Source organism: Camelus bactrianus, chromosome 10 (genome assembly GCF_048773025.1).
Source record: "Camelus bactrianus isolate YW-2024 breed Bactrian camel chromosome 10, ASM4877302v1, whole genome shotgun sequence".
In the NCBI taxonomy this organism is placed as follows: Eukaryota; Metazoa; Chordata; class Mammalia; order Artiodactyla; family Camelidae; genus Camelus; species Camelus bactrianus.
Window position 1 is genome coordinate 9,639,060 of NC_133548.1, and position 27,780 is coordinate 9,666,839.

At 45.1% G+C, this 27,780-nt stretch overlaps 1 protein-coding gene across 1 annotated transcript; it reads left to right on the plus strand.

Annotated features, from left to right (window-relative positions):
* The first annotated feature begins 14 nt into the window (after positions 1-14).
* On the plus strand, positions 15-27,780 carry DDB1 (damage specific DNA binding protein 1). Its single transcript, XM_010956383.3, has 27 exons — positions 15-219; positions 1,377-1,525; positions 2,600-2,716; positions 3,053-3,274; positions 5,058-5,172; positions 6,109-6,206; positions 7,029-7,187; positions 7,791-7,874; positions 8,606-8,722; positions 9,321-9,423; positions 12,035-12,110; positions 12,205-12,313; positions 14,270-14,448; positions 14,546-14,709; positions 14,788-14,895; positions 15,038-15,245; positions 16,019-16,114; positions 16,220-16,331; positions 17,435-17,558; positions 17,879-18,043; positions 18,735-18,829; positions 23,903-24,073; positions 24,386-24,495; positions 24,800-24,969; positions 25,167-25,269; positions 26,308-26,431; positions 27,028-27,780. The coding sequence occupies exons 1-27, from the start codon at positions 159-161 to the stop codon at positions 27,109-27,111; spliced, it is 3,423 nt and encodes a 1,140-aa protein (XP_010954685.1). The 5' UTR covers positions 15-158; the 3' UTR covers positions 27,112-27,780.

Sequence of the window (27,780 nt, forward strand, 5' to 3'; positions counted from 1 at the left end):
TGATGCCCTGCGCCTAGGCCGCTCTGGCCTGCAACGTGTATCTGGGGCGGAGGCAGAGGCAGTGGAGTTCGCCGCGCGCGGGTGGGGGCCCCCTGTCTCTTCGTGTACATCTCTCTATCGTTGAGCTTGTGTCCCGCTGGGCCGCCCCAGGCCTCGACATGTCGTACAACTACGTGGTAACGGCGCAGAAGCCCACCGCCGTGAATGGCTGCGTGACCGGTGAGGCTGCCAGGGCAGGAGACCCCGGCGAGGGAGGGAGCTGGTGGAAACCGAGGCCTAGGGAGGCCCGCGGCCCCCAGGCCGCCGGGGAGGACCGGGCCCGGGGAATGGAAGGCGCAGGCGGCCGAGAAACTTCCCGCAGCCCACGACTTTAAAGAAGCTGACTCAACACGCGCCTTTTGGGGAGTAAAAGCTGAGCTTGAGGGTCCCCTTTCGTTCTTGGAGGTCACTTAGCCTCGAGGACAGGGACGGGCCAAGTGGGACAGAGAGTGGAGTGTGAGTTGATTGTTCGCTGTTGCTTGGGTCGCGAGATTGGCCTCGTTGGTCGGGGAAGAGGCGGTGGTGATGGCGACTTTGGGGCAAGAATTTTCATGTAAGAAGAGCCTGGGAGATGCAGGAGGTGGAGGGATGTGAGAAATGTCTGCACTCACCCGAAAGAGAGGAGTCTGCTTTGCCTGAGGCTGTTGTTTACAAGAGCGAGCTGCTGGAGGAGAGGGTTTGGAATGGCCCGGCCCAGTGCTGGGTTTGCCTTGTTTGTTTATGCAAGAATTGTTAAGGACACAAATGTCCAGAGCCCGGGAATAATCATCTTGTACCAAGTTTTAAGCAGAATATGAAGACTTCAAACTTACATGATTATGTAAATCCTAATCATGATTCTAAAAGAAAACTGTTGTTGGCAGAGTTGGAGGCAGTGAAAGAGTGTGGATGGGGCATTGGTAGACGGCTGGGAGGGCAAGAGGTGCGGACAAAACAATGTTTTACTATAAAGCTCTGAGAATTTTCTTCATTTAACCTGGTCTGTTTGGTAAAAATGTTGTGAAAATTCAGATAAGGACTGAATAGAGATGAACACTTTCTCCAGCTTTTCCTAATTAGAGGACAAGTCTGCCATTGCAATAGGAAAAGTGAAATTCGAGGGCACAGAGCCATCTGAAGGGTTTTCACAGTCATTGTCAGTTGAAGGGCATGCTGCTCTTAGGCCCAGTCCACTTTTTTTAGTTTGATTAGGGAAGGAGCTTTCCCGAATGTATGAAGTAAGACTCTTTGAGGTGCTGGATTTGGTGAGAACGGAGTGAATAGAGGTTTTAGGTATAAGTGTTAGGATTATTTAGGTAGTGTTTTGGCTTCCAAAATTAGAGGATCTGTTCTTTCAGGACACTTTACTTCAGCTGAAGACTTGAACCTGTTGATTGCCAAAAATACAAGATTAGAGATCTATGTGGTCACTGCCGAGGGGCTTCGGCCTGTCAAAGAGGTGGGCATGTATGGGAAGATTGCTGTCATGGAGCTTTTCAGGCCCAAGGTAAGTGCTCTGGGTTGGGCTCAGCAACAAAGGGAGAACCATAGGTTGTAATTGGGTTTACGCTGTTTCATGTCATTGCTTGCTTGCAATGGGTGCAGTAGAACTTAGGAAAGAAGGAGCAGTAGGACTTAGGACTTCTGTTCTTGAATGGCAGATTTCAGTTTACATTCTTATTTAACAGGCATCCAAGAAGTAGCAGGAGGGATTCGCTAGGGAAAAATTTATCAAGTTGACTTCTTTAGAAAGGAATATTAAAGCAGTTTGGAATGTGGGTCACCATGCTGTGGGTCATCATTGTGATTCAGAGAGTAGGGTCTAGAGTTAGGGCAGTCCTGGTTTCATTCCTTATAAAATCCAACTTTTGGTGTCATGTAGCCTTTCAGAGCCTTATTTTTCCATCTGCAAAATGGAGTGATAGTATCTCTCTGTTATTGTGAAGATTAAGTGATTTAATAACACAGGATTTAGCGTATAACAAGCATTCACTGTTAAGACTTATCACATTATTATTATCGTTATTGTAATTCAGGTGTTTTCATCTAAATAATCACCACATTGCTTCATTATGTCTTTAACTGAATCTGACAAGAAAGCAATGGGTTCAAAATTTTAATTTTAAGCCTTTGAACAAAGTACTCACTTTGTTGGAATTTGTGTTAATGAGAAGGACTTTGTAGATCTGTTTGAGCTTCCATTGTTCACATTTTTTTTCTCTCTTTCCAAGTGCTTGGAGGGGATTAGGGGAGGTGTTACTACATTCATCTTCTGAAATCTGAATGGAATAACTGGGATTAGAGGAGGTGGAACTAGACTAATACCGTGTTTGTAGAGCAGAGAGATGGAGACTCGAGAAAGTGGACCAGATGTTTACCAGCTTCAGTTCTGGCCTTCTGTACACACCCTTAGGCGGGGTGTATAACTAATGTGTGTTGCATATTCACCGTGGATTTTTTCTTCAGGGAGAAAAGAAAATTCTTGAAGAACTTAGCATACTTAAAGAAATGATTAAGGGCTGGACAGTTATTCTTGTTTTCAAAAAGGAATCTCTTTTGATAATAAAATGTTGGTTTCCAGGGGGAGAGCAAGGACCTACTGTTTATCCTGACAGCTAAGTACAATGCCTGCATTTTGGAGTATAAACAGAGTGGCGAGAGCATTGACATCATAACTCGAGCCCATGGCAATGTCCAGGTGAGGTGGCTGCTTCCGCCTGATGAGAGTTTTCCAGGTAGGGTTGTCATGATTTGGTGAAGAAAATTAAAGTGCTGGGGCAGCTCTCTCTCTACATGATCAGAGAAACAAGAAAACACTAAGGACTTCTGTAGTTTACTCAGAGTCCAGGGGACAAGGTAATAATTCATTGAGATTCAGTGTTTTGCAAAAAGGCATGGGCTGACATTTGGGCTTCCTGGCATGTCAAAAAGATGCCACTAGTTTTTGTACCACTCCTAAAATCACCCTGGGAAGGTGGTGGCCAGTGTCGTCTGTTACTCTAGGTTCTTCCCTAACCCCAGTTTTATTTCTCAGGACCGTATTGGCCGCCCCTCAGAGACAGGCATTATTGGCATCATTGACCCCGAGTGCCGAATGATTGGCCTGCGACTCTATGATGGCCTTTTCAAGGTTATTCCACTAGACCGGGACAATAAAGAGCTCAAGGCCTTTAACATCCGTCTGGAGGAGTTGCATGTTATTGACGTCAAGTTCCTATATGGTTGCCAAGCACCTACCATCTGCTTTGTCTACCAGGTACGGGAGAAGGAGGTTTGGCATAGTGGGCATTCATTTTGACTAATCAGAATGTCTGGATTTCGTGGTAGGGTAGGCAGAAGTGTTGAATGTATTTGTTAGCCTAAAGTGTTTTGAATGATATAATTAATATGTGTCAGATTTTGGTTGCATCTTGAGCGCAGTAGTACTTACTGTGGAGGCAGGAAGCAGTCTGGGGCTTGTAGCAGGTTTTAATCCTGAGATTACACTCTGGTTGTGGGCCTTGGAGATTTTATAGGGTGACCCAGTTTATACTTTGTCTCTTACTAGGATGCCAGAGGATTATTAAAACTTAGCTGTAGAGAAATGATTTGGAAATTGCCTTTACAAGCAACGAGAAAATGTCTTGAGTGTGCTTTATATGTCTTCCCAGAAGTGCGTTTTGTTGATGAGCACTCACTTTCTGGTGACTGCTGGCTCTTGACTTCTATTTCAGTCTGTGCCTCAGACTTTAGCAGAACTGATCCTGGGCAGCTGTTCACTAGGCCAGATATGTTAAGGGGGGTGGAGCAGGGTGGCAGAGCTCATATCTTGATAAAATTTCAGCCTTTGAACAAAGGGCCTTACAGCATGAGGTTATTTCACTAGCATGTAGTTGAATAAATGATGGAAGGAAACTTAGTCCAACTACTGTATGTGGACATATGAACACTTTGATAGCTGTGTTAATCTTTTTTACAATACCAATATCAGAAATAAAAAGTTAGAATTTCTCTCCCTTCTTTAGTTCTGTAAATATCAGGTCATTCAAACACTGATGTCGATGTTTCAAGACTGACTGTGGGCAGCCTCAGGGCTCCTGGTCGTGAAGGATCTTATTTCCTTATGTATGTCTCAGAGGCCCAGATCCAAATTTATGGTGAAGTTGAGTCTTACCCATAATCACTGATGGGAAAACCTTTCCTCAACTAAAAATCAGTTTTTCTCCTGTTTTGTTCACTAAAGTCAACTTGAAAAACACCATGTTTTGCAAGGTAGTCATGCAGAGTGCTTCAGGAGTTGTAACAGTGATTAAGATGCGGGCCCTGACCTGAAACCCACTGTCAGATTCCTTCCATAAATTCTTAGACCCTGGTGTGGCCTTTGATGAGGCCGTCCCCTGGGGCCATGCCGGCTCTTTTAGTCTCTTAAAGGTGACTTTGACAGTTCCAGGACTGAAGTGAGTCGTGATTCAGAAAGGGTGGGAGGGCAGGGGATGGTGTTGACAGGGGCAGGACTGGAGGTTTCGACTAAGTTCAGAGGAGCAGCAGGCTCTCTTCTCTCTACTGTCACCCCACCAGAATGCTTCTGAGAATTGTATGAAACAAATTTGAAATTTTTGTTACATGTATGTAACTTCTCATGTGTTTTTCTCTTTAGCTGTTTGTAAGTTCATTGAAGACAAGGAGTATCGAATATATATATGTTTATATATATATACACACACACACATATACATGTATATCCTATACATACACATACAAACACACAAATGTACACATATGTACGTTACGTCTCTGTAGTGGTTCATGCAGTGTGACAAGTTTACCTTTCTAATTTTTAAGCCTTGGTTGATTCAGTTGCTAGAAGCCTTTGGTCTCAGTCGCAGTCTCCCCAGACCATAAGAGGCTCATCTGGGGGCTGTCGGCATGCTGATGGATAAAGATGGGAAGGCTGGCGTGGCAGGAGTGCCAGATGCTGGATGCTGGTAACCTGTTCCTTTCAGGCCCCCTCCAGGGTTCACCCTTCCTGGGGGTTAACCATTTCACCTTTCCCCATCTAGGACCCTCAGGGGCGGCACGTGAAAACCTATGAGGTGTCTCTGCGCGAGAAGGAGTTCAATAAGGGCCCTTGGAAACAGGAAAACGTAGAAGCGGAAGCTTCCATGGTGATTGCAGGTTTGTTGGGGGATTTGGGAAATGTGCCTCCACCCCAGGTCTGGGCCAATTCCCTATTATTCCTTCCTCACCTTCTCTGCCCCTTCATCTCAGTGCCCAAGTGCTATTGAGCACATGCATTCTTTAGCACTCCCTCATGTCTCCTGTCTGTAAACGTGCTTTCCTTTGCTTTTTGCATTTCTATCTTTGGGTTGTCTTGTTTTTTACTCTTCCCAAAAAGTATAGCTTTATTTGCGGTAGAGGGGTTAACCATAAAACAGTGAGGTTGATTTGCAGAGTGACATATGGAAATTAGTTTCATTATTTTATGTTTGCATGTAAAATTTTTAAAATCTGAAAAGGACCAGTAGAGCTTATCTTATCTGGCTCCTTTATTTCATAAATGAGGAAAACAGGACCAAGGGACTTGCCCATATACCTGTACCTCACTGACAGAGCCTGGGCTGAAATCCAGACCTCTTTGCTCTCTGTCCTGTTTTCTTCCCCTAATGCTGTTGTGTGTCTCACCTAGTAGGTAACAGTAGGGAAGTTTAAAACTCTTTAATTAGCTCTTCTATATGGTAGCCCTGAAATGGGGGAAATTAAGCTAAGGAACAAGGGGAAAAAGTAAAAGCTTTTAGTTAGAAAGGATCTGAAGTTTAGAAGAGAAATGGGAAGAATGCGTATGGAAAAACACTGGGAAGACTGCCCACACCTTGAGTCTCAGAAACATTGAAAGAATGGCAATAAAAATATTCCCAGGAGTGGAGGATGAGCAGCCTAAAATTTCTAAGACTGGAATCTCAGAAAAGGGCTATCATGTTCCCTAGACTTTGATGTCTAAAATAATGATCATCTTAAAGTTTGCCTCAGAGATAACTGATCAGTGCCCTTGCTGCCTCAGGGTTTTGCAAATCCCAGATGCTGAGCATTCTAACGCCGCTCTTTCTCCTGCAGTCCCAGAGCCCTTTGGAGGCGCCATCATCATTGGACAGGAATCGATCACCTATCACAATGGTGACAAATACCTGGCGATTGCCCCTCCTATCATTAAGGTGAGCAGCATTCTTTTCTTTTTTTTCTTCCCTTGTTCTTACTGCCCCCTGACCCCTGCCCTCCCCCGACCCCCCCCCCGCCCTTTCTCTCCATTTGTCAAAAGGAGATTCACAGTTGTCTGTCACTAAGTTATTCACTATGTATATAAGATACTTTGTTGGTCAGTGGGAATACAAAGAGGGATTGGTTTGATTTTCTTACAAAGAGCTTGCTTCCTTGCTAAGGAAGAGAAATGATAATCAAAGTTGGTTTACCCTTTCTGCTGTCTGGGGCAACTTTAAGAAGGGAAAAATTTCACAATTCTATTGAATGTCAATGTTTTCAGAGCTTAAGTCATGTAAAGTAATATAGTGAAAAAAATATATATAGACTTAAAAAATTAGCCATAAAAATTTCAAGCTTTAAAATTTCAAGTTATAAAAATACACCATAAAAGCTTAATTTTATTTTCTTTTCTGAAAATAAATAAGAAAATCTATAGTGACATTCATGATCAGAGGTAGTTAGTGATAGTGAGGATAAAAACAAAATCTGTGGTAGTATCCACAGTCCAGTGAATACCTACAGCTGCTTCCTATTCTGTCTATTTCTGTTTTTTTGTAGAATAATACGTAAATAAGCATTTCAGGTATATTGAGCTCCTTAGAACATTGTCTTCAAAATAAAAGTGTCCCCATTTTCAGTCATACATGTAATGTGAACTGTGTGGATACCTTGCTCATGAAGTGGCTGGGTTTGGAAAAGGAAGTGGTCCTCTAGGATTTGAACTCTGGTTGTGGAAGACACTTAATCTCTAATGACTGTATCTTCTCTCTTGGCAGCAAAGCACAATTGTGTGTCACAATCGTGTGGACCCAAATGGTTCCCGCTATCTGCTGGGAGACATGGAAGGACGGCTCTTCATGCTGCTTTTGGAGAAGGAGGAACAGATGGATGGCACTGTTACCCTCAAGGATCTCCGTGTGGAACTCCTTGGGGAGGTAGGCCTTGTCCCTACTCTGCTACATTCTCCTAGAAGCCTAGTGACCCCAGATGTGTGGTCCCACACTGCAACTGGGAATTACCGAGCAACAACAAATGCTCAGTGCTACTATGGAAGTTGGTTTTAGAATGAGTAGATTGTAGAGAATCTTACAAGCAGTGGGACACTACCTCAAGTATTAAAAGGAAGAGAAACAGAAGGATAAAGTGTAGAATTAAAGGTTAATCTAAGACTGATGTTCAGTTATGGGAGGGGGTTCCAAAAAAGTATTGTTAAGAGCGATGCAGTGAATTTTAGTTGAGCTGTCTCTAGCTATTTTGAGCAGACTGGAACTGTTGGGATTGAAATGATCATGTGGAGCAGACACCTGCAAGATAAATTAGACTTTTCTGACTGTAGGGATGTGATAAATAGTCACAAACTTCGTAGATTTAGGAACATTTGTTGAGTGTGATTGAGGATTTGAAATGGAGAGCTGCTTTGGGAATCATGGCTGCAGTTGTGATTTTTCTCAGCACATGTCTGAGAAGTGGGTAGGACAGTGTCTGGATCCCACGTGAAGTTCATTCTAATGTCTTTCACGCTGTTGATTTTATTCTAGACCTCTATTGCTGAGTGCTTGACATACCTCGATAATGGTGTTGTGTTTGTTGGGTCTCGCCTTGGTGACTCCCAGCTTGTGAAGGTGAGAAGACATTTTCTTTCTGGCTTCTCTTCAGCTGTCTTCATTGCTGCTACTTTTTTTTTTTTTCATTGCCTCATCATCAAGTGTTTCCTGTGTTTAGTGCCTCTTAGAATTTCTTCAGTTCATAGGTATTCCTACTATTCAGCTTTCTCCTTAGTTGATTTAGCATCCTACCCTGACTAGCTCTTTGTCCTAAATGTTCATTCAACACGTATACTGTGGAAAAAAAAATGTGATGATGAGTGTGTATATGTCCATGTATGACTGAAAAATTGTGCTGAACACTAGAATTTGACACAACATTGTAAAATGATTATAAATCAATAAAAAATGTTAAAAAAAAAAAACCAAAAAAACAAGTATACTGTGCAAGGTGCTGTGAATACAATGATGAACAAGACCCAGCTTCTGCCTTCAAATAGGTCATAGTCTAATGCACTTGATCCCTTCTAGAATATGAGAATTTTGGACCTTCTCCGCAGAGAAATGCATGTAAACATTTTACGTTAATTTCCAAACTGCTTCTTTGAAATCCATCCATGGATGCCAGATTAGAAATCCCTGGCTAAAGGTCACCAGCCATGTTCCTTAGTCAGCATTCCCCTTCTAGAAGGATCTAATAAGGCACAAGAAGGGTGGATCTAGTAAGACTGAGTTTCTTTTGGATGAGAGCTATCTCTTTACGGTAGGTCTGGATCATTCCAGGACTAACGTTGTTCTTTCTTTTTTAGCTCAATGTTGACAGCAATGAACAAGGCTCCTATGTAGTGGCCATGGAAACCTTTACCAATTTAGGACCCATCGTGGACATGTGTGTGGTGGACCTGGAGAGGCAGGGGCAGGGACAGGTAAAGGGGTCATCCTGGAAAGGGATAGTAGATACGCCCACACAAACTGTGTCCTCCTGGGTTAGCAAAGACTTATCTAGACTGGGGAGTGTGCACTGCTGATAACCTTTAAGAGCCTCACTCAGTAATTCTAGTGATGCGAGGATAACTGCCATTAATTGAGTGCCTATTTTCGTCTGCCAGGCGCTTTATGTACATTATCTAAAATCACACAAGCACCCCTGTTAGACATTTCAGAAGTGAGGAAACTGAGGCCTCAGAAGGATTAAGTAACTTGTCCAAAGTCATATAACTACTAAATGGCAGGTGTGCCTGCCTCCAGATCCTGTGTTCTTTCTAGTGAACTAGGTTCCCAGGGTAGAAGCAAGCTTGCTAAGAGCAGTGGTAGGAGCTTTTTGCTTCTTGGTCTAGGATATCCTGTCTTCTCAATAAATTTGGGAGACTTTGAAGATCAACTTCTTCTAAGTCTGCGTCTTCAAACCTAGCGCTACAACAAAGAGGCCTTGGGTTTAGGTATCGTTTGTTTATTTTCTGGGTGTCCATCTAATTGTTCTAGTTTCTGTAAGGGATTACTTAGAAACCTTTTCTCTACTTGCAGCTGGTCACTTGCTCTGGAGCTTTCAAGGAAGGTTCCTTGCGGATCATCCGGAATGGAATTGGAATCCACGAGCATGCCAGCATTGACCTACCAGGCATCAAAGGTAGCCGTTTGATGGACATAGGATGCAGACCTTATTTGAGTGACCCCGGGCTTTGGCCTCATTACTTGTCATGAAGACACTTGGGTGGGAGCTAGAGGAAAGCAGATCAAATGAAGAATAAAGAAAAAAAAAGGTCATAATGACAAATAAGTGGTAGAAGCTTAAGTACCAAAGTAAACTTAAAAAAAGAGAATATTATTGCCCCAAATGAGTAATGGAGTAGAAGAATGGGGAAGGAAAAGATTACAAGTTAAATTTAATGTTGTTTATATAAAGGAACTGCTAGAACCTCTAAAGAAAGAGGAGATTGAAAATATCATATAAAGGTAACTTTTAGAATGAAAATACAAATCTTGCTAAATTCCAAGATAATTTTTATTTATTTATTTTAATAAAAAAGATCAAAGAAAGACTACATAGCAGAGGACTTTTACAGTATATATACAGTAAACATAACCTAAAAAAAATGACGGAACTGTTACCAAACATCTGTATGAGTATCTGTGTCTGATATATCAGATATCTGATAGCAGTAAATGTAAATGGGCTAAACTTCACCTAAAAAAAGATAGTCAAGTTGGATCATAAGGCAAAATCAACTCAAAGTAGTATAGGAAGCACATCTAAAAAAATGTAATTCAGAATATTAAAAAAAAAGAATGAGAACAGATTAATAAAGAAATAGAAGTTTATAAATTAGGAAGAGATCATAAAACTACAAAACCCAAGAGAATCAACTGAAAAACTAGACTATAAGAATTCATTAAAGTAGGATATAAAGTTAGTGTACTGAAATCAACAGCTTTCGTGTAAAAACAATTAGAAGGTATAGTAGAGGGAAAGAAGCAATTTACAATAGCAATGAAAAGGTAAAATACCAAAGGATGAACTTAACAAGAATTGTGCAAAATCTATACAAGGAAAACTTTAAAATACTCTTGAAGGATTAAAAGGATAGATTGATTAAATGAAAAAGACATGCCAGGGTCTTTTAAGTCAACACATAAAGCTTTTCTGTCTTTGATTTTTATGTTTAATGTATCTCAATAAAAATAATCAGTTTTATTCCTTGACCTGGACAAGTCAAAGTCTGAATGGGAAACAGAATAAGCAAGAAAAGCTAGGAAAACTTAAAAAAGAGTAGTGAGATGGGTTTAGTCCTACCAGTTATTAAAACATACTATTAAACCTTAGTAATTAAAAGTGTGGTTTTGGTGCACAAATAGATAGGAGTCCCATGAGCAGATTCAAATGTCTAGGAATGGACACAATTGTATGTGGGACTTTAGTGTACAACAGTAGTGGTATCTCAGTTCAATGAGATAAAGATGATTCTTTTTAATAAATGGTGTTGGTATAACTGGTGTCATTTTGGAAAAGGTAAGTTTGGGTCCATCATACTGCACAATGTATATGTTGTTAGAATCTAAGTAGATCAAAGACTTACTGTAAAAAATGAAGTCATACAAAAGAGGAAAGTTGGTGAATTCCATTCTAATTTTACAGTGGGGAAAGTCTTTCAAACTATGACCCAAAGCACAGAAACCAAAAAGATTGATAAATTCAACAACATAAAAATAAAATACATCTGCATGGCAAAAACAAAACACTATAAGCTAAGTTGGAAGAAATGGCAAATTGGATAAAAGAGTTTATAGTTCATATTGTAGACAAAGGCCTAATCTCCCTAATTTATAAAAAAATTTCTAGAAAGATCTCCAAAATTCCTCCCCCTGAAATGGCAAAGTACGTGAACGGACAGGTTAACCAGCTTAACTTGTAATAAGAGAAATACAAATCAAAACAAAATAGTGATACCATTCTTTACTAGGTGACCAGAATCCAAGTTTGATAACACATTATGTTGGTGAGGCTGTGAGGAAATAAGTATGCTCATTGGCAATATCTACTGAAACTATAGCTGCATTTAGTGATTTACCCAGCAACCCCAGTTCTGGGCACCTACCCCACAGACCATCATCTATGTAAAATGACAAATAACGGGATTTTTCATTGCGGCATTGTGTGTTACGACAGTACACTGGAGAAGTGTCCATCACTGGGGACTTATGAATAAACTGGTACATACATACAATTCGATAGCATGCAGATGTCAAAAACAAGGAACTGCTGTCCTGTAAGGGCTCAGGCATATGTTAGATGACAGAACAAGGTGCAGTTTGTGATGAGCTATTTTATATTTATATCGGTTTACAATACAGCATTTACCTATTTCAAGTTAAAAAAAATGGATAAACAGGAATCTGTTGTTGATTACTTATTTTGGGGATATGTTGGAGGGAGAGGTACAGAGGTGAGACTTTTGTGTTAAGTATTTTAAAGGTAAATTTTGATTCTGAGTCATGGGAATGTATTCTCCCATCCAAAGTCAAATGAAAAACTTTAAAATATCAGGCTCAAACAGTTTTGAAAATGTCTTAACTTCTTCAGAGTCTTAAAGCTAGGGACGAATAGAGAGGCTCTTTTAGCTCAGGATGACTCCAAATTTCTTGCTCTTCCTGTGGGATTAGGCTGCTCTTTCCTTAGACAGAGAGCGAGGAGCTGAGTGTTGGCCTTTACTGTGCATCTTAATCCTTGATCTTTGTTCCAGGCCTCTGGCCACTGCGGTCTGATCCTAACCGGGAGACTGATGACACTTTGGTGCTCTCTTTTGTGGGCCAGACAAGGTAAGATGAGTCTGGTGCCAGCTCCGGGTGCTCATGTGAAAGTTGCAAGGTGTGGAAGCTGGTCTGGCTGACCCAGCCCTCCATTCTGCTGCAGAGTTCTCATGTTAAACGGAGAGGAAGTGGAAGAAACTGAACTGATGGGTTTTGTGGATGATCAGCAGACTTTCTTCTGTGGCAACGTGGCTCATCAACAACTTATCCAGGTAGTAATTGAGAATAAGGCAGGCCCCATTTACTTGAATTTGACCTAGAGTGCCATAGAGAGCACCACTGGATTTTAAGTCAATTTTTATGGCTCTAAAATTGAAATTACCTGGTAGCCTACTACTGAGAGCAACTTAGCTCTTTTAACTTTGGGATTGTTCCTTTTGGCCTTAATTTTCCTTTGCAAATGTATGTATGGTTGGTTCCTTGTATTGGTGGGTTTCGCATACATGGATTCAACCAGCCGTGGATCAAAAATGCTTGGGGGAAAAAAACTCCAGAAAGTTTAAAAAGCAAAACTTGAATTTCTTGTACACCAGAAACTATTTACACATTGTTTACATTGTGTTTACAATTATTTACATTGTGTTAGGTGCTACAAGTAATCTAGAGATGCTTTAATGTACACGGAAGGATATGAGTAGGTTATATGCAAGTACTACTCCATTTTATATAAGGGACTTGAACATCTGTGGGTTTCGGTATCTACTGGGGTCCTGGAACTACGTCCCTGCAGATACGGAGGGATGACTGTATATTGTATTCATTCATATTTTCTTTTATAGACTCGGATCTTTTATATGTATATATGTGCATATATATATGTGTCTGTATATATATGTGTATATATATGTCCATGTATATATATATATATATATAAGCATATATATAAATCATGTGTGTATATATATACACACATGTGTGTATATATATATGAATGTGGGTATGTATACACATATATGTGTTTTTTTGGGCGGGGTGGATATTCTTTTAGCATGTATTATATCCTGTCTTCTGAGACACATTTTCCCCCCTCATTACAATAATAATAATAATGCATACTTATTTGGAAAATATTGAAAAGCACAAAGAAGAAAAAAATTAGTCATATGCTAGCATCCATATATAAGACTTTTTGCAGCACTTTCAAGATACTAATTATTATATCCAGAGCTCTAACTCTATTCAAATCTTTTCTCTGAATCTGTCTGTGATATGGGTGTCATCCTTTTGGCAATGGTTAGCCGCGAGAGTCTGCTTTCTCAGCACCTCCCAGTGGCCCGGCAGTCTTTAGGTTTGGAGTGACTAAGATGCTCTTTGGTTTTTTGCACACTCTCCTCACCTTTTGAGCTGTTCTCCACTCTGACCAGTGTCAGTTTTTGCCAGTGGTGGATAAAGCAGTTGAGGGCTTGAGGATTACTGAACTGTCTCCATCTTTTTATCCTCTTCTTCCTTTTAGCCAAGAGGCAGTGGTGGATTTGGTAAAAACCAGAAGGAAGGTTCTGTCAGTTTTTGGAACAAGTGTGGGAAGTGCCCAGATCCTGACTCGTTGCTTTGTCCGTGTTTTCTAACTAGTGGCTTGAAGACTGGCCCCAGCTCACATCTCTTATTAAAGCGCTTCCCTCTCTAAATAGAAACTCAATTTTGAGAAGTAAGATGTATTAATATGTAACAGCATTATCAACCTGCTTTTTGTTTTATTTCAGTAATGAGATAAATGTATAAAATGTATTTTAATACAGTTTTGTAGCTTTTACTAAAGAATTCTATGCAATTTTAATGGTTAGTATGGAAGAACTTTGATATTTTAGAGGTCTGATTTTTGGGTTGAGGGAAATGGCTAGATTGGTAGTCAGAGGGTCTCACTCCATTGATACCTTTCCACAGGGTGCAGTTTGTGTTACCCAGGTCTTACTCAGAATGAAACAGGCCTTCTCTTTTGCTGGCTACAGGTATGTAAGCTGTCAGCTGCCTTAAGCCAGTCTTCAGGGCTTCAACTAAAAATAACATCTTCACATAACTAATCATTGCAGGACTTTGGAAAAATGAATCTACGTGGCCCAGGAGGACTGACTTAGCTTATTCTTCGGGTCCCACGAGGGCAGTGCTTGCCAGCTTTCCTCCCCTGTGTAGATCCCAACAGGGGCCTGGAAACATTGCTCTTCTTTCTCTAGATTACTTCAGCATCTGTGAGGTTGGTCTCTCAAGAACCCAAAGCTCTGGTCAGTGAATGGAAGGAGCCTCAGGGCAAGAACATCAGTGTGGCCTCCTGCAATAGCAACCAGGTAGTGGTAGCCGTGGGAAGGGCCCTCTACTACCTGCAGATCCATCCACAGGAGCTCCGACAGATCAGGTGCGTGCTTATCTCTCTGCTCTTTTTTTCCTCCCCTGTTCTCTGAGACTTCTTTGATCCTTGGATTCCTCCCTCTGCCATATTATTCTTTGTTCAGCCACACAGAGATGGAACATGAAGTGGCCTGCTTGGACATCACCCCATTAGGGGACAGCAATGGTCTGTCCCCTCTTTGTGCCATTGGCCTCTGGACAGACATCTCGGCCCGTATCTCGAAGCTGCCCTCTTTTGAGCTACTGCACAAAGAGATGCTGGGTGGAGGTGTGTTTCTTTCGAGGACCTGGGTTGGGATCAGAGTCAGAATGTGGAACAAGAGCTCAGTGTGCCTCTTTCCCACAGAGATCATTCCTCGTTCCATCCTGATGACCACGTTTGAGAGTAGCCACTACCTCCTCTGTGCCTTGGGAGATGGGGCACTTTTCTACTTCGGGCTCAACATTGAGACAGGTGAGAGTAGCACTTCAACTGAGGGGCCCTTTGGGTTATTGGAGTTGCTGGCATCAGGGTGCTGCTCTTGAACCTTCACAATCCAGCTGTTTGTCCTGTTTCCTCTCCTTCCTTTTTTCTCCTGATGCCATTCTTTCTGTAGGCTTGTTGAGCGACCGTAAGAAGGTGACTCTCGGCACCCAGCCCACGGTATTGAGGACCTTCCGTTCTCTTTCTACGACCAACGTCTTTGCTTGCTCTGACCGCCCCACTGTCATCTACAGCAGCAACCACAAATTGGTCTTCTCCAATGTCAACCTCAAGGAAGTGAACTACATGTGTCCCCTCAACTCAGATGGCTATCCTGACAGGTGAGCCTCTTTTTCTTTCCTCAGCAAGAGCCAGTGATTGAGGGTCTTGTGATGTTTTCCTCAAACCCTTCCCCTCCAGCCTTTCCCCGATGTCAAAGTCAGTGGATAGCTGAGATGGGACATGTACAGCAGAAAATCTTGGCTGCATAGTAGAAATACCTGGGAAACCTTTGTTAATGTACAGATGGGTTTTGAATCCTTCTTAGAATCTGACAAAAATGGAATCCTGAGTAACTTCTCAGGTGATTCAAATGATTCAAATTAGTCAAGTTTCAGAACCCCTGATTTAGGGCTCATCATTTATTCCCCTGGAACAGGAATTCTCAAAGTGTGGTCCCTCAGCAGCAGATCTGGCACTATCTAGGAACTCAGTAGGAATGTAAATTCTCAGGCCTCACCCCTGGACCCACTGCATCAGAAAGTCTGGGGGCAGGCCCAGCAGACTAGTTTAAAGTGCCCTCCAGTTGATCCTGATGCCAGCATGGTTTGATAGTTTCCACTGTTCTGTATTCTAATGCTGGACTTTAGCATAAATAAATAGCTCTTAAAAATCTTAGCCTAGGCCCAAGCAGATCAGTTAAGCAGGAATATCTCAGGGGTCAGACCAGGCATCTGCCTTAGGTGTGTTTTAGCATAGAGTCGTAGTTGAGAACCACTGCCCTGGAGTAAGGTAGTATAATTCTGCCTTGTTTTTCTTCCCCTCATGGAGTTGCCTCATAGAATCCTTTCCCTCCTTGGGTCTACTCAATCTAAACCCAGAACCTTCTTTCCAGCCTGGCACTGGCCAACAACAGCACCCTCACCATTGGCACCATCGATGAGATCCAGAAGCTGCACATTCGCACAGTTCCCCTCTATGAATCTCCCAGGTGAGGGCAGCATACGGGAGCCGCAGAGGGTGGTGATCTGGGAGTTGGCGTGGAGCGCTTCAGACTTGTCCTGAGAGGCCCTGTTGTTCCGTACTCTCTCTCCAGGAAGATCTGCTATCAGGAGGTGTCCCAGTGCTTCGGGGTCCTCTCCAGCCGTATTGAAGTCCAGGACACGAGTGGGGGCACCACTGCTCTGAGGCCCAGTGCCAGCACCCAGGTAAGGGCAATGGACAAAGAAAGATGGCGTGAGAGCAGGGGCATACTTTTCTGTAATGAGTCAGATAGTTAGTATTTCTGGCTTTGCAGGTCATCTGGTCTCAGTCACAACCACTCAACTCTGCCATTGTGAGAGCAGCCCTGATAGGTGGGCATGACTGGGTTCCAGGAAAACTTTTAACAAGCAGTGAGCTGGATTTGGCACCCTCATTTAGAGGATTGAGAAGACCCTTAAATGAGCAGTCAGTGATTTTGCTCCTCCTTGCAGGATATTTCTTTTTCTCATTTAAAAAAAATATTTTTAAACTTTTTTTGGGGGGGTGTAGGTAATTAGGTTTGTTTATTTTGTTTCTTAGAGGAGGTACTGGCGATTGAACCCAAGACCTCGTGCATGCTAAGCATGTGCTCTACCACTTGAGCTGTACCCTCCCCGCTTTTTCTCTTGTCATCAGTTTGGGTACTTTGGGTCATGTGTGCATAACAGTGTAGTATAAGAGGTAAGAGCATGGGATTTGGAGTTGACAGAACTGGCTTCAGAGTTTCTTGCTAGCTATGTGACCTTGGGAAGGTTTAAACTTCAGTTTTCTCATCTGCAGTGATAGGAGAATCTAGTGCTGCACATTATAGAATCAGTGGAGACGTTAGCTGATCATTTTATCCTGTGTTTTCTCTGCCTTTCTTGCTCCCACGTATCTGGTATGGCTTCTTCCCTTAACCCAGAGCAGAAGGTCATTTTTCTTTCTATTTGAAGTGCTCTCCTACTCTCCCCGTGGAGAGGGTGGAAATCTGTCCCTTTATTCATTCATCTGAATTTCTCCTTAGCTTGATTGATGTAGCATCACTGTTTTAGTGCTCTTTAATGACTCTCAGATTCTTGTGGTATTTTGGACTGCTGTGTCAGTTCCATATGGAATTTGGATCCGTATCCTTGGCCCCTGTGTCCTCTCTGAAGCTCTCTGTTCTTTGGGCTCTGTGTAACCGGCCAGCCTTAAGTTCTCATTCAGACTCATCCCCTGTTCCCTGACCCTCTCTCATCCTCACACTGCTGCTCCCAGCACCCATTCTGCTTTTGAGAGGGCTGATGTGTGTTCTCTCTGTTCCCAGGCCCTGTCCAGCAGCGTCAGCTCCAGCAAGCTATTCTCCAGCAGCACAGCCCCTCACGAGACCTCCTTTGGAGAAGAGGTGGAGGTGCATAACCTCCTTATCATTGACCAGCACACCTTTGAAGGTGCAACTGAGCTCTTTCTGTCATTCTGTACCTATGTCCTCCTTGAGTTAGGCTCTTCTGGGCTCTGATATACTCCAAAATCTGATAGACATTGGCAGACCATTCTAGGAGGAGAAGTAAGGGGTGGGGCCTCTGAGTGGACTGTGAGACGAGAGTGCTGGGCATCCTCATGTCAGAATGAGCTTGCGAGGAGACTGGAATAGCAGGAGGCAGATGCCTCCTGTACTTTGCTTCGAGCTGAGTGAGGGCCTCACAGAAGCACACAAGTGCGCGTGTGTGGGGGTCGTCATCCAGTCACCTCTCTGCTACTCTCCTTCTAGTGCTTCATGCCCACCAGTTTCTGCAGAACGAGTATGCACTCAGCCTGGTCTCCTGCAAGTTGGGCAAAGACCCCAACACATACTTCATCGTGGGCACGGCCATGGTGTATCCCGAAGAGGCAGAGCCCAAGCAGGGTCGTATTGTGGTCTTTCAGTATTCAGACGGTAAGTGAGCACAGTCTCCGGCTTTTGGGAGATTTGAAACTGGGGAAGTCAGCAGGCTCTTAGGTTTCAGCCTCAGTTAAGGAGAAGAATTTGGGTTGATTTCCTGTGACTCAAGGTGCTTCTTTTAAGCTGTTGGTGGTCTGAATGAGTTTTGGAGTGTATGAGCAGAGGCACAAAAAAAATCTATCATGTGTTTCTTCCTTTTTCACTCTTTGAAAGGAAGAAAAAAAGGGGAGAAGTGAACTATGGATAACTGGTGACCAGAACGAGAATTAGGAATCTTATTAGGGAATCCTTGGTGTGTTTTCCACTGGGCTGCTCAGCCTTTTAGGTCCTTTACCCAGCATCAGTGCTTTTTTTCTACATCTTCTCTCATTTCTGCTACCCAGGATAGTTCTAAAGACTAGCTCTCAGCCCCGAAATCTCAGATTAGATGGCTAGGAATGAATTTGGTTTCCATCTTGACAGAGACATCTGGAGTCTCAGGGCGAGGGCACTGTCTGGGATCACTGCTCATTATGTTGGGGCTCATACTTGGGTGGTGGATAACCCCCCCTATTCACTGACTCTATTTCCTGCTTTCATGTGAGTGGTTTTAGGGGCAGAAATTAGAACTAGAGGGAAAATGGAGATTCTTTTGATTCAAGTGTGGGCTCATAAGGAAGACTCAAAAGTATCATTTTTCCCACAGGAAAACTGCAGACGGTGGCTGAAAAGGAGGTGAAAGGAGCCGTGTACTCCATGGTGGAATTCAATGGGAAGCTGTTAGCCAGCATCAACAGCACGGTGAGGCCCGTCCCACTGGTGTCGTGCCTCGGGTCACACACCATTGTTCACAGAGTATTTTTTCACTTGTTTCTGGAGCTGCCTGTGTATCAGATTTTAAGGATAACAAAGTAGTGGGTATGGAGGATGGAGCTGGGAATATGGGGAGCTGGAGTTAGACCAGACCCCAGACTTGGTTATGTCAAGCCCCATGTGTATTATCATCCTGAGCTCTGTGGGGCTGGCCCCTGTTCTCAGAATGGGTCATGGCATGAGACTGTTCCATCTGTATGGAACGAAATGAGCCAAACCAGGTTATCCTGAGTGCATCCCTGAAATACCAGTCCTGTGAAATATTCCACTTCCCTTCTGGCATGATCCCCTCCTCCCTCGCAAAAAATATTTTCTAAAGTAAGTTTCATGGTCAGACAGATTTGGGAAATGCTGCCTCCTGTCTCCCCCTCTTGGAGCTTCACAGTGCATCATAGCATGTTAAAGGTTCTGAGACGATCAGGAGTAAAGAAGCATTATGTAAATGCTTTGAATTGAAGGTTTCTAGACGTTCATTCAAAAGATACTAACTGAACACTTGTAGTGTACCAGGCACTGTTTTGGTAGTTGGAAGACTACCAAATGTAGCAGTAGACAGAATGGACAAAGAGTTACCCTTCTGGGGCTTGTGAGCAAGTAGCATGCATGTATGTACCGGGGATGATGAAAAATACATGGTGAGAAATAAAGTGGGCAGGAAGCTGGAGGCGGGCCAGAGCGCGCGTGGGAGGGCAGAGTTGCTGTTTTGTCACATGGTCAGGAGGGTCTTATTCGTACAGTGACGTTTGGGCAGGTTCCTCAAGGAAGGGAAGGAGCAAAGCGTGCCTCTGTCTGGGAGAAGACCAGGGCCAGGAGTCCGGCAAGCCTGGTGTCTGCATGGGAGGGTGCTGCTGGGTGCTGGGAGATAAGTCAGAGAGGCAGCCAGGGGCTAGCACATGTGGGGCCTGATTGGCTGTGTGTGTAAGCCCTTCAGGGTTTCCTCTGAAGGTGATGGAAACCTCTGGAGGGTTTGAGCAAATGAGTGACATGATGGAGTTATATTTTGAAAAGCTCATTTCACATCTTGGAAAAGACTGTAGGGGACCAAGGGTTGAAGCAGTGAGATCAGTTAGGAGGCCCTTGGGGTAATCCAGACAGCAGCTGATAGCCGTGGGGAGCAGAGTGCTGATAGAGGAGGTGAAGTGTAGTCAGATTCTGCAGATTCTGCTGTATCAAGGGGCTTCCGTGATGGATTGAAGGTGGGGTGGGAGAGGAGAATAAAGGGCTAGGGTTTTGGCCCAAGTAACAGGAGGGGTGGCGTTGCTCTTTACCGATAGGGGGAAGACTGTGAGTGGAGCAGGTTTGGGGGCTAAAGGAAAACTTTGTTTACTCAAGCCTCTGACACCACGTGTATGGGGTTTTTACCCCCACACCAACCAGTTTTCCAACTAGATGTCCAATAATTGAATTGAATTCTGGCACTAGCTACCCAGAGTTAATGTCAGACTTCACAGGTTTAAGGGCTCCGTCCCACAAGACTGCCCTTATTTCAGACCTCAGTCCCAAGTAATAGGTACCCGAACTTGCCCAACTTGCCTACGAAGTTGGAGGTTCCCACGACCCCCACCCCTTTAGATTTGATAGTTGGCTGAAATGAAACATTTACTTAGATTTGTTTTCTATAAAGGACAGACAGATAGCCGGGTGAAGAGATACATAGAGCAAGCCCTAGAAGGGTCCTGAGTACAGGAATTTCTGTCCTGGTGGAGCTGGAGTGAGCCACCCTCCTAGTACATGGCTGTGCTCACCAACCTGAGAGCTCTCCGAGCTATGTCCTTTTGGAATTTTTATGGAGGCTTCGTCACATAGACATGATCCATCATTAATTCAATCTCCAGTCCCTTTTTCCTCTCCTGGAGGAGAGGAGGGTGGGGCTGAAAGTTCCAAGCTTCTAATCATGGCCGGGTCTTTCTGATGACCAGCCCCCATCCTGTTGCTATCCAGGAGCTACAGATAGCCACATCATTATAACAAAGAACTCCTATCACCTAGGAAATTCCAAGGGTTTTAGGAGCTCTGTTGCAGGAACTGGGGGCAGAGAAATGTGTATTTCTTCTTGTGTTGAAGAGGGGAAATCAGAGGTTTGGCTTTGAAAATGCTGAGCTTCAGTCATCTTAGTGGAGATGTCAGGTAGGTAGCTGAATGAGAGAGAGAATAGGTTCTAGCAAGAGGTTGGCTGGAGATACCAGCGTGGCAGCTGTTGGGTGGCATGGAAAGCTGGAAGTCTGGATGAGATACCTGGGATCAGCTGTCTGCTGAGAGTGGGGAGAGGAGAGATCTGAAGACTGAGCCCAGGGGCCCTCCAGCCTTTGAAAGGTGGGGCGAGAAGGAGGATCCAGCCAAACAGAGAGGAGGCGACTAGTGAAGTAGGAGAGCAACCGAGAGAGAGAAGCTTTCTGGAAGCCAATGGAAAGAGAGCTTCAAGCAGGAAGGAGCTGATAAACTGCAGGTGCTGTCAGTACGTCAGGTAACATAAGGATCAAGAATCAGCCATTGGTTTAGCTCTTCTGGTTGAGTTGTGGGGATGGAGACCTGATTGAAGAGGGTTCGACCAGGACTAGGAGGTGAGGACAGCTAGTGTTAGGAATCCTTTCCAGGGGTTTTGCGGTGAAGAAGAGAGTAATGGGGTAACTACAGGGAGTGTCAGGACACGAGAGTTTTGAACTCTTTAAGTTAGGAAATACTGCTGCAGGTTTCTCGCTGATGGCAGTGGTCCGTCAGGGAAGAGCCACTGGAGCCATGTTTTGAATGTCCGAGAGAGATGGAGTGCACAGTGTCGGCCTCAAGATGGTGGAAGTAGGTGGAAATCCTCTTCTGACTGTGTCCGTCTTCTGTGAAGTTGCTGAGAGGAAGGATGGAAGAGGCGATACGAGAGTTGTAAGGCGAGGGAAGGAGGTCTGAATCCGTTTCAGGACCTGAAGAGTAATGGACTAGGAACAGGCAGTTACTGAGAAGTACAGGAGCCCACTTCAGGTGCGTGGTCTTGAGGTTAAAATGACACCTGTCATCCTGGTTGGTTGTTTTTCCTCAGCTTGTAGTTGAAGATTAGAATTTCACCAAAGTCTGGTTTCGCTGAGTGAGCATGATCAAGGGGGAAGGGGGCTGAGAATCTGTGAGACCAGGGTTGTGGTGCTGGACTCGGTGTCTGAGAAGTGGTGAAATTGGGGCCCCAAGATTCTGGAGTTGCTTTTAATGACACGCTCTAAGGGTGACCATAGGAATGGGCAGGATGGGTGGGGGAGAGAGGGTCAGAAAAGGTCAGAGATCAGGGTATTGGAAGGCTCTTGTCAGTGAATATTAACGTCACCAAGAATTACAGGCATGTTGTGTGGGGAGAGCGTGGTAGGTAGGGGTGGAGATGAGTGCCTCCAGGGATGACAGCGGTAGTGGTCTGGTGGTGTCAACTTCAGAACTGGCATGATTGGGAGGCAGACAGGATAGAATTTTGAAAGGGCCGGCAAGATGCTTGGAGGCTGCCTTTCCTCCAGTCCCAGTGTATGAAGGACAGTCGGAGAGAGAATTGCCACGTTGAGAGAGCCACAGGGCCCTTTGAAAGACCCACATTTCAGTTAGAGTGACAAGGGACCAGCTAGAGAACAGGTTGCCCCTGAGTAGTGACTGTATATTCCAGAGGGTACAGTGAACAGATGCAGGAATTGGGGAGGGGTTGGATGTGAGGTGGGATTACGGGATGTCCATTGCTGTCTAATAGAATTAAAAGAACCATATGTGTAATTTTAAACTTTCCAGAAGCCACATGAATAGAAGTAAAAAGCAGGTGAGATTAACTTTAGTAATGTATTTTATTTAACTCAGTAGATCTAAAATTTCAACATGTAGTTAATCAATAGAAAAATTAATATAAAAATTTTTAGTGAGATATTTTACATTTTTATCTGACTTCCAAATCTGGTGTGTATTTTTTACTTAAAGCACATCTCAGTTTGAGCTAGCCTCATTTCAGGTGTTTGTAGCCATGTGTGGCTGGTGGTTACCACATTAACAGTGGGGGTCTGGGACCTGATGGGCTGAGAGTGGGAGCCTTGGATTTCGGTGGTATCTGACCTTGGTCTTGACTATCGCCATAGCGGAGGGGAGGCTGGGAATATGCAGAGGGACGTGTGGGGTGTGTTTCCAGGAGTGTGCTGCACTCCTGGCTCCTTCTTCACTCCACTCTTAGAGGTGTGGAGGCTCAGCCAGGCTGGCCTCATCCCAGATTGGGGTGTTCTGGGCACCCTTGACCCTAGCGGTGGAGATGTGGCAGCCATTGTAATTTGTGGATGGCTCTTGGAGTGCACACTGGAGCTAGGTTTCCTTGGGCACACCTTGAGAAATCATGGCTTAATGTGTTGTCCTGGAGTTTCCGGATGTGCAGAGGCCGTGGGGGGGTTGCCTGGACCCTGAAGTCTCTGCCAGGGCTGTGCTGTGCTGAGTATCTGTACGTCTGTCTGCTGGTGATAAAGTGTCTTCCTCCTTTTGGAGAGGTGCTCACCACTGAGGAAACACTGCGTCGAGGGGAGGACGCAGACTCTGGTGCTTCAGTCCTTTGGTCTCTGTTGGACTCTCCCCTTTGGTTTTCTTTGCTTGTTGCTTTCACATCAAAAGGTGCCAGGAATGTGTGAGTTTTGAGAAGGGTTCAGAAAAGGCAATCTGTATAGGAGGGATCTTGTTCCATTCTGGTCAGGAAATTGGAGATGGATCCTCTCTTTCCGGAGATATTTCTATAGGTCAGCTACTGAACTTCGGGCACAAAACCATCTTTTGTCACATCCATAGTGTTACTTGTATTACTGTTTATTTTATATTTTTCTTTACTCTGCCTCTTTTTTTTATGTGAAGGGAAACTTTGTGTTATTAGTTTCATGTGCTCACTCTGTTTTCATCTTTCGTGAATATATAACATTGAAATAAACAATGTTCATCCAAGTACCACACCAAACCACTGTGCATCCCACATTGCACTCCTGGGCCCCTTGGGTTGAGAGAAATGCAATGCCCGTCCAGGTGCGGCTTTATGAGTGGACGACAGAGAAGGAGCTTCGCACCGAGTGCAATCACTACAACAACATCATGGCCCTCTACCTGAAGACCAAGGGCGACTTCATCCTGGTGGGCGACCTGATGCGCTCGGTGCTACTGCTGGCCTACAAGCCCATGGAGGGCAACTTCGAAGAGGTAGTTGAGGGAGGGGCAGGTTTTTTGCTTAGGCTGGGCCCCCTGCAGGTGTCTCTCTCTGTGTGAGGGATAGTCAAGCCCGGTGGGGGCAGAAACGTTGTCCCTGGAGCATGCATTCTGTATCCATTAAGTATTTTTAGAGACCTTCAACTCTGTTTCTGGGCACTTACAACCAAATTGGCTGCATTGGCCAGAGACTTGGTGGAGAATCTCTGTAGAGGGGCAGTTGTTAGACATGGGACAGGGCAGGCTCTTGGCCACGTCCCAGCACTGCTCATTGTATTTCCTTTTGTATCTTGTCTATTTCATAAGATTGCTCGAGACTTTAACCCCAACTGGATGAGTGCTGTGGAAATCTTGGATGATGACAATTTCCTGGGGGCTGAAAATGCCTTTAACTTGTTTGTGTGTCAGAAGGATAGGTGAGTGACCAGCTGTGGGAGTGGTTGGTGGGGGGCAGCTGGAGCCCCTGGGTGCGGTGGATGACGTGTGGGGGTTTGGGGAGAGTCGGGGGGCGGGTCCTCTCTCAGACTCAGTTGCTTCTCTTTATAGAGGTCAAGTGTTTTCACGAGAGAATCAGACCACAAAGATGAGCCTTTTCTGGCGTGTCCTCCGCTGTGGAGTGTGTGGGCTTACCAGGGAATCTGCCCGCTGCACGTGGTCCTTGGCGAAGCCCCGTGGCGGGGACGGGAGGTTTGGGTGGTGAGTTGTTGCACTGCCTTTCAGCGCTGCCACCACTGACGAGGAGCGGCAGCACCTTCAGGAGGTCGGGCTCTTCCATCTGGGCGAATTTGTCAACGTCTTTTGCCACGGCTCTCTGGTTATGCAGAATCTGGGCGAGACCTCCACCCCCACACAGGGCTCGGTGCTCTTCGGCACGGTCAACGGCATGATTGGTAAGGGTGACCCCTGCAGGCGTAGTCCCCTACAAGCATCCTTCCTGAGATCCCCGCTCCATCCTAAGGGGTGAGGGGAGAGCGGGGCTTTGTGTTTGTGGAGGAGCCGCCTCGTGCTGCGGCCTGGGCAGCCCTTGGCCATGCTCACCGTGGGCTCCGGAGCACCCTGCAGCTCCCTGCTCCCTCTGCTTCTTCAGGCCTGGTGACCTCGCTGTCAGAGAGCTGGTACAACCTCTTGTTGGACATGCAGAATCGACTCAATAAAGTCATCAAAAGTGTGGGCAAGATTGAGCACTCCTTATATCCTTCCCGGGGCGCCCCTTGCTGGGAAGCACGTCCTGGCACAGGCAGAGCACAGCATTACCCTGAGCAGCTTCTGGAAACTACTGTCAGCTTAGAAACTGTCTTGACTAAGTTCCTGGGGGAAAAGGCTTTTTAAAACTTTTTCTTATTGAAAATTTCAAACACAATAGTAGAGAGACTAGTATAATGAATCCCCAGGTACTTACCACCCAGCTTCACTGGGTCATCTTGAAAATGGACATTCATGTTCCTGAAATGTATCTGCCTCTGGCCTTCCTGGTGTCATGTGTCAAATGCAAATGTAGATCACAGCTTAGGAACATCCTTTCAGAGATCTTGTTGGAGGCAGCAGTGTCTGAGGACCCTCGCTAGAGAGGCTAGCAGAAGAAGAGGGGAAAAGAGAAGAAACTGCAAACTCCAGAAGCCCAGGGAGCAGCCCCCCGGGACACCCAGGATCCAAGTACTGCTGGAAGTCTGTTACAGGAGAAAGATAAGGAGCCCTCAGGAGGTGGGAGGGGCTCCTGCTGTGAGTCTGTGCGGTTGGTCACGCTCTGTTACAAGCAGTATGGCCGAACTGTAGCCAGGGAGGGAGGGGACAGGCCGATGGGTGGTTTTCTGCTAACCAGCAGGACTTCGGACACACTTCTTGTCTCTCTGAGCCTTAGTTTGTTTATCTATGTAGGCTAAGGCTAGAGTGGTTCTTCCCAAGCAGACATCTGATTTACCTGGAGCACTTGTAAAAATAACATCCAGACAGATCCAGGCTCTGCACCAAGAGTCTTAGCTGTGTTTTAAACAACAGATATGTTTTGAAGATTATCCTATTTGAGAACCATTTAATTAGGTGATGATTTTGCAGGTCTTTCAATTTCAAGACTGTCCAAAAAGTGGTGTGATTTTTAATTGAAACTGTTGTTTCCAATTCTCATCTTGATGATTGCTTTAGATCGTGATTACTCAGAAGTGGGGATGACTCAGGGTAAGGGTATCTATTATTTCCAAATAATCGGTATGTTCCTTAACTCACCTGTCCACCTGGAGATCCTTTCATACTGAACGAAAGACAGAACCAGCCACAGGCTTCATCGATGGAGACTTGATTGAGAGTTTCCTGGATATAAGCAGGCCCAAGATGCAGGAGGTTGTGGCAAACCTACAGGTGAGCTGTGCAGTGTTCAGTCCTGGGTCAGTTACGTGAGTCCGTTGCAGGGTCAGGTGTGCCAGGAGACCATTAGAACTCCAGTGCCTCCCCTCTGTTGAGTCCCACACGCCAGCAGGCCTTTTAAAGTTTTCTTCTACCCATGTGGGAAGGTGGAGTCTGAGGGCAGGGAGATGTCTCTGGAGCTCCTGGATCCCCCTACCAGGCACTGGGCACTGTACTTGAGCAACGAGGGCATGTTTGGGTGTGTCTGGGATCTCTGCCAGACCCACAGGAAGGGGGCAGGGTCAGGATCCTGCAGGGAAGAGAAATTTCCACAGTGCTGGAGTTTGGGGTTATTGCTCACTGGAGATGGTGCCTGTGAGGAACATCCTGGGGGAGGGGAAATTATATACCAGGTGGCAGCCTCCAGGCGGCTTTGCTATCATCAGACCATGCTAACCTGTGACCCCAAGGAGAGGTGTGGGCTTCCAACGATGAGTCCTTCCTCCCTGCTGGGGAAGTGGTGGGGTGGGGCGCCTCCTTTGTGGGCATCCCTTCCCCAGGGGAGGGAGAGCACCCCCTCGGCCCTCACAGCCACCCCTCCCTCATTGCAGTATGACGACGGCAGCGGAATGAAGCGGGAGGCCACCGCAGATGACCTGATCAAGGTGGTGGAGGAGTTAACCCGGATCCACTAGCCCAGGGCGGGGACCCCCCTCTCCCAGACCCTCTCTGAAGGCTTTGCCCTCCTGCTCTCCTCCTCCTCCCCTGCCATTGTCTCCTGGCTGCCCCAGAAGCCACAGCCCACCTTTGTGGAAATGGGGATTTCGTAGAACTCGAACCAGTTCACTGGAGACCTGGGAAAGGGCTGAAGGTGAAATATTTTCTCCCTGGATTTTTACCAGTCTCATGTGATTCTAGCCATCACCTTGGGCCACCAAGCCTTGACTGGTGTAGCCAGTTTTCCTCCTTCCAGGGAGCAATTTTGCAGCTCTTTGGCTGAAAGGAAGCGCTGTGTGTGTGTGTCTCCCACACTCATGCATTGTCCTCTGCTATCTTTTTATTTAGGTTGGGGGTGTGGGGAGGTTGTGGGTAGGGCGGGGAAGAGGGGCGGGAGGGGTTCGTTGTCTTTGAAGTGAGAGCTTCCTTTGCTTTCTGCTATTGCCTCTGAGAGCTTTGGGTCTGGAGGCCTGACCACCAGGCCGTGGGCTGCCTGAGTATAAAACCTGCAGATGGTGGATGATCTCCAAACCACAGCCTTTTTGTCTCTGAGGAACTGCCTCCTTCAGAGGGAAGAAGGTGGGGGGACGTGAATTGGTGGTTAGTTTTTGAGTTTTACCAAATAAAGTAGAGTCTAAGAAGAAAGA

Excerpts from the sequence above, each read along its gene's own strand:
- DDB1 (XM_010956383.3), top strand. The coding sequence starts at position 159 with ATGTCGTACAACTACGTGGTAACGGCGCAGAAGCCCACCGCCGTGAAT. Across the intron at positions 220-1,376 it reads CGTGAATGGCTGCGTGACCG|GACACTTTACTTCAGCTGAA; the intron begins GTGAGGCTGCCA and ends CTGTTCTTTCAG. Across the intron at positions 14,449-14,545 it reads CAGGAGCTCCGACAGATCAG|CCACACAGAGATGGAACATG; the intron begins GTGCGTGCTTAT and ends TTCTTTGTTCAG.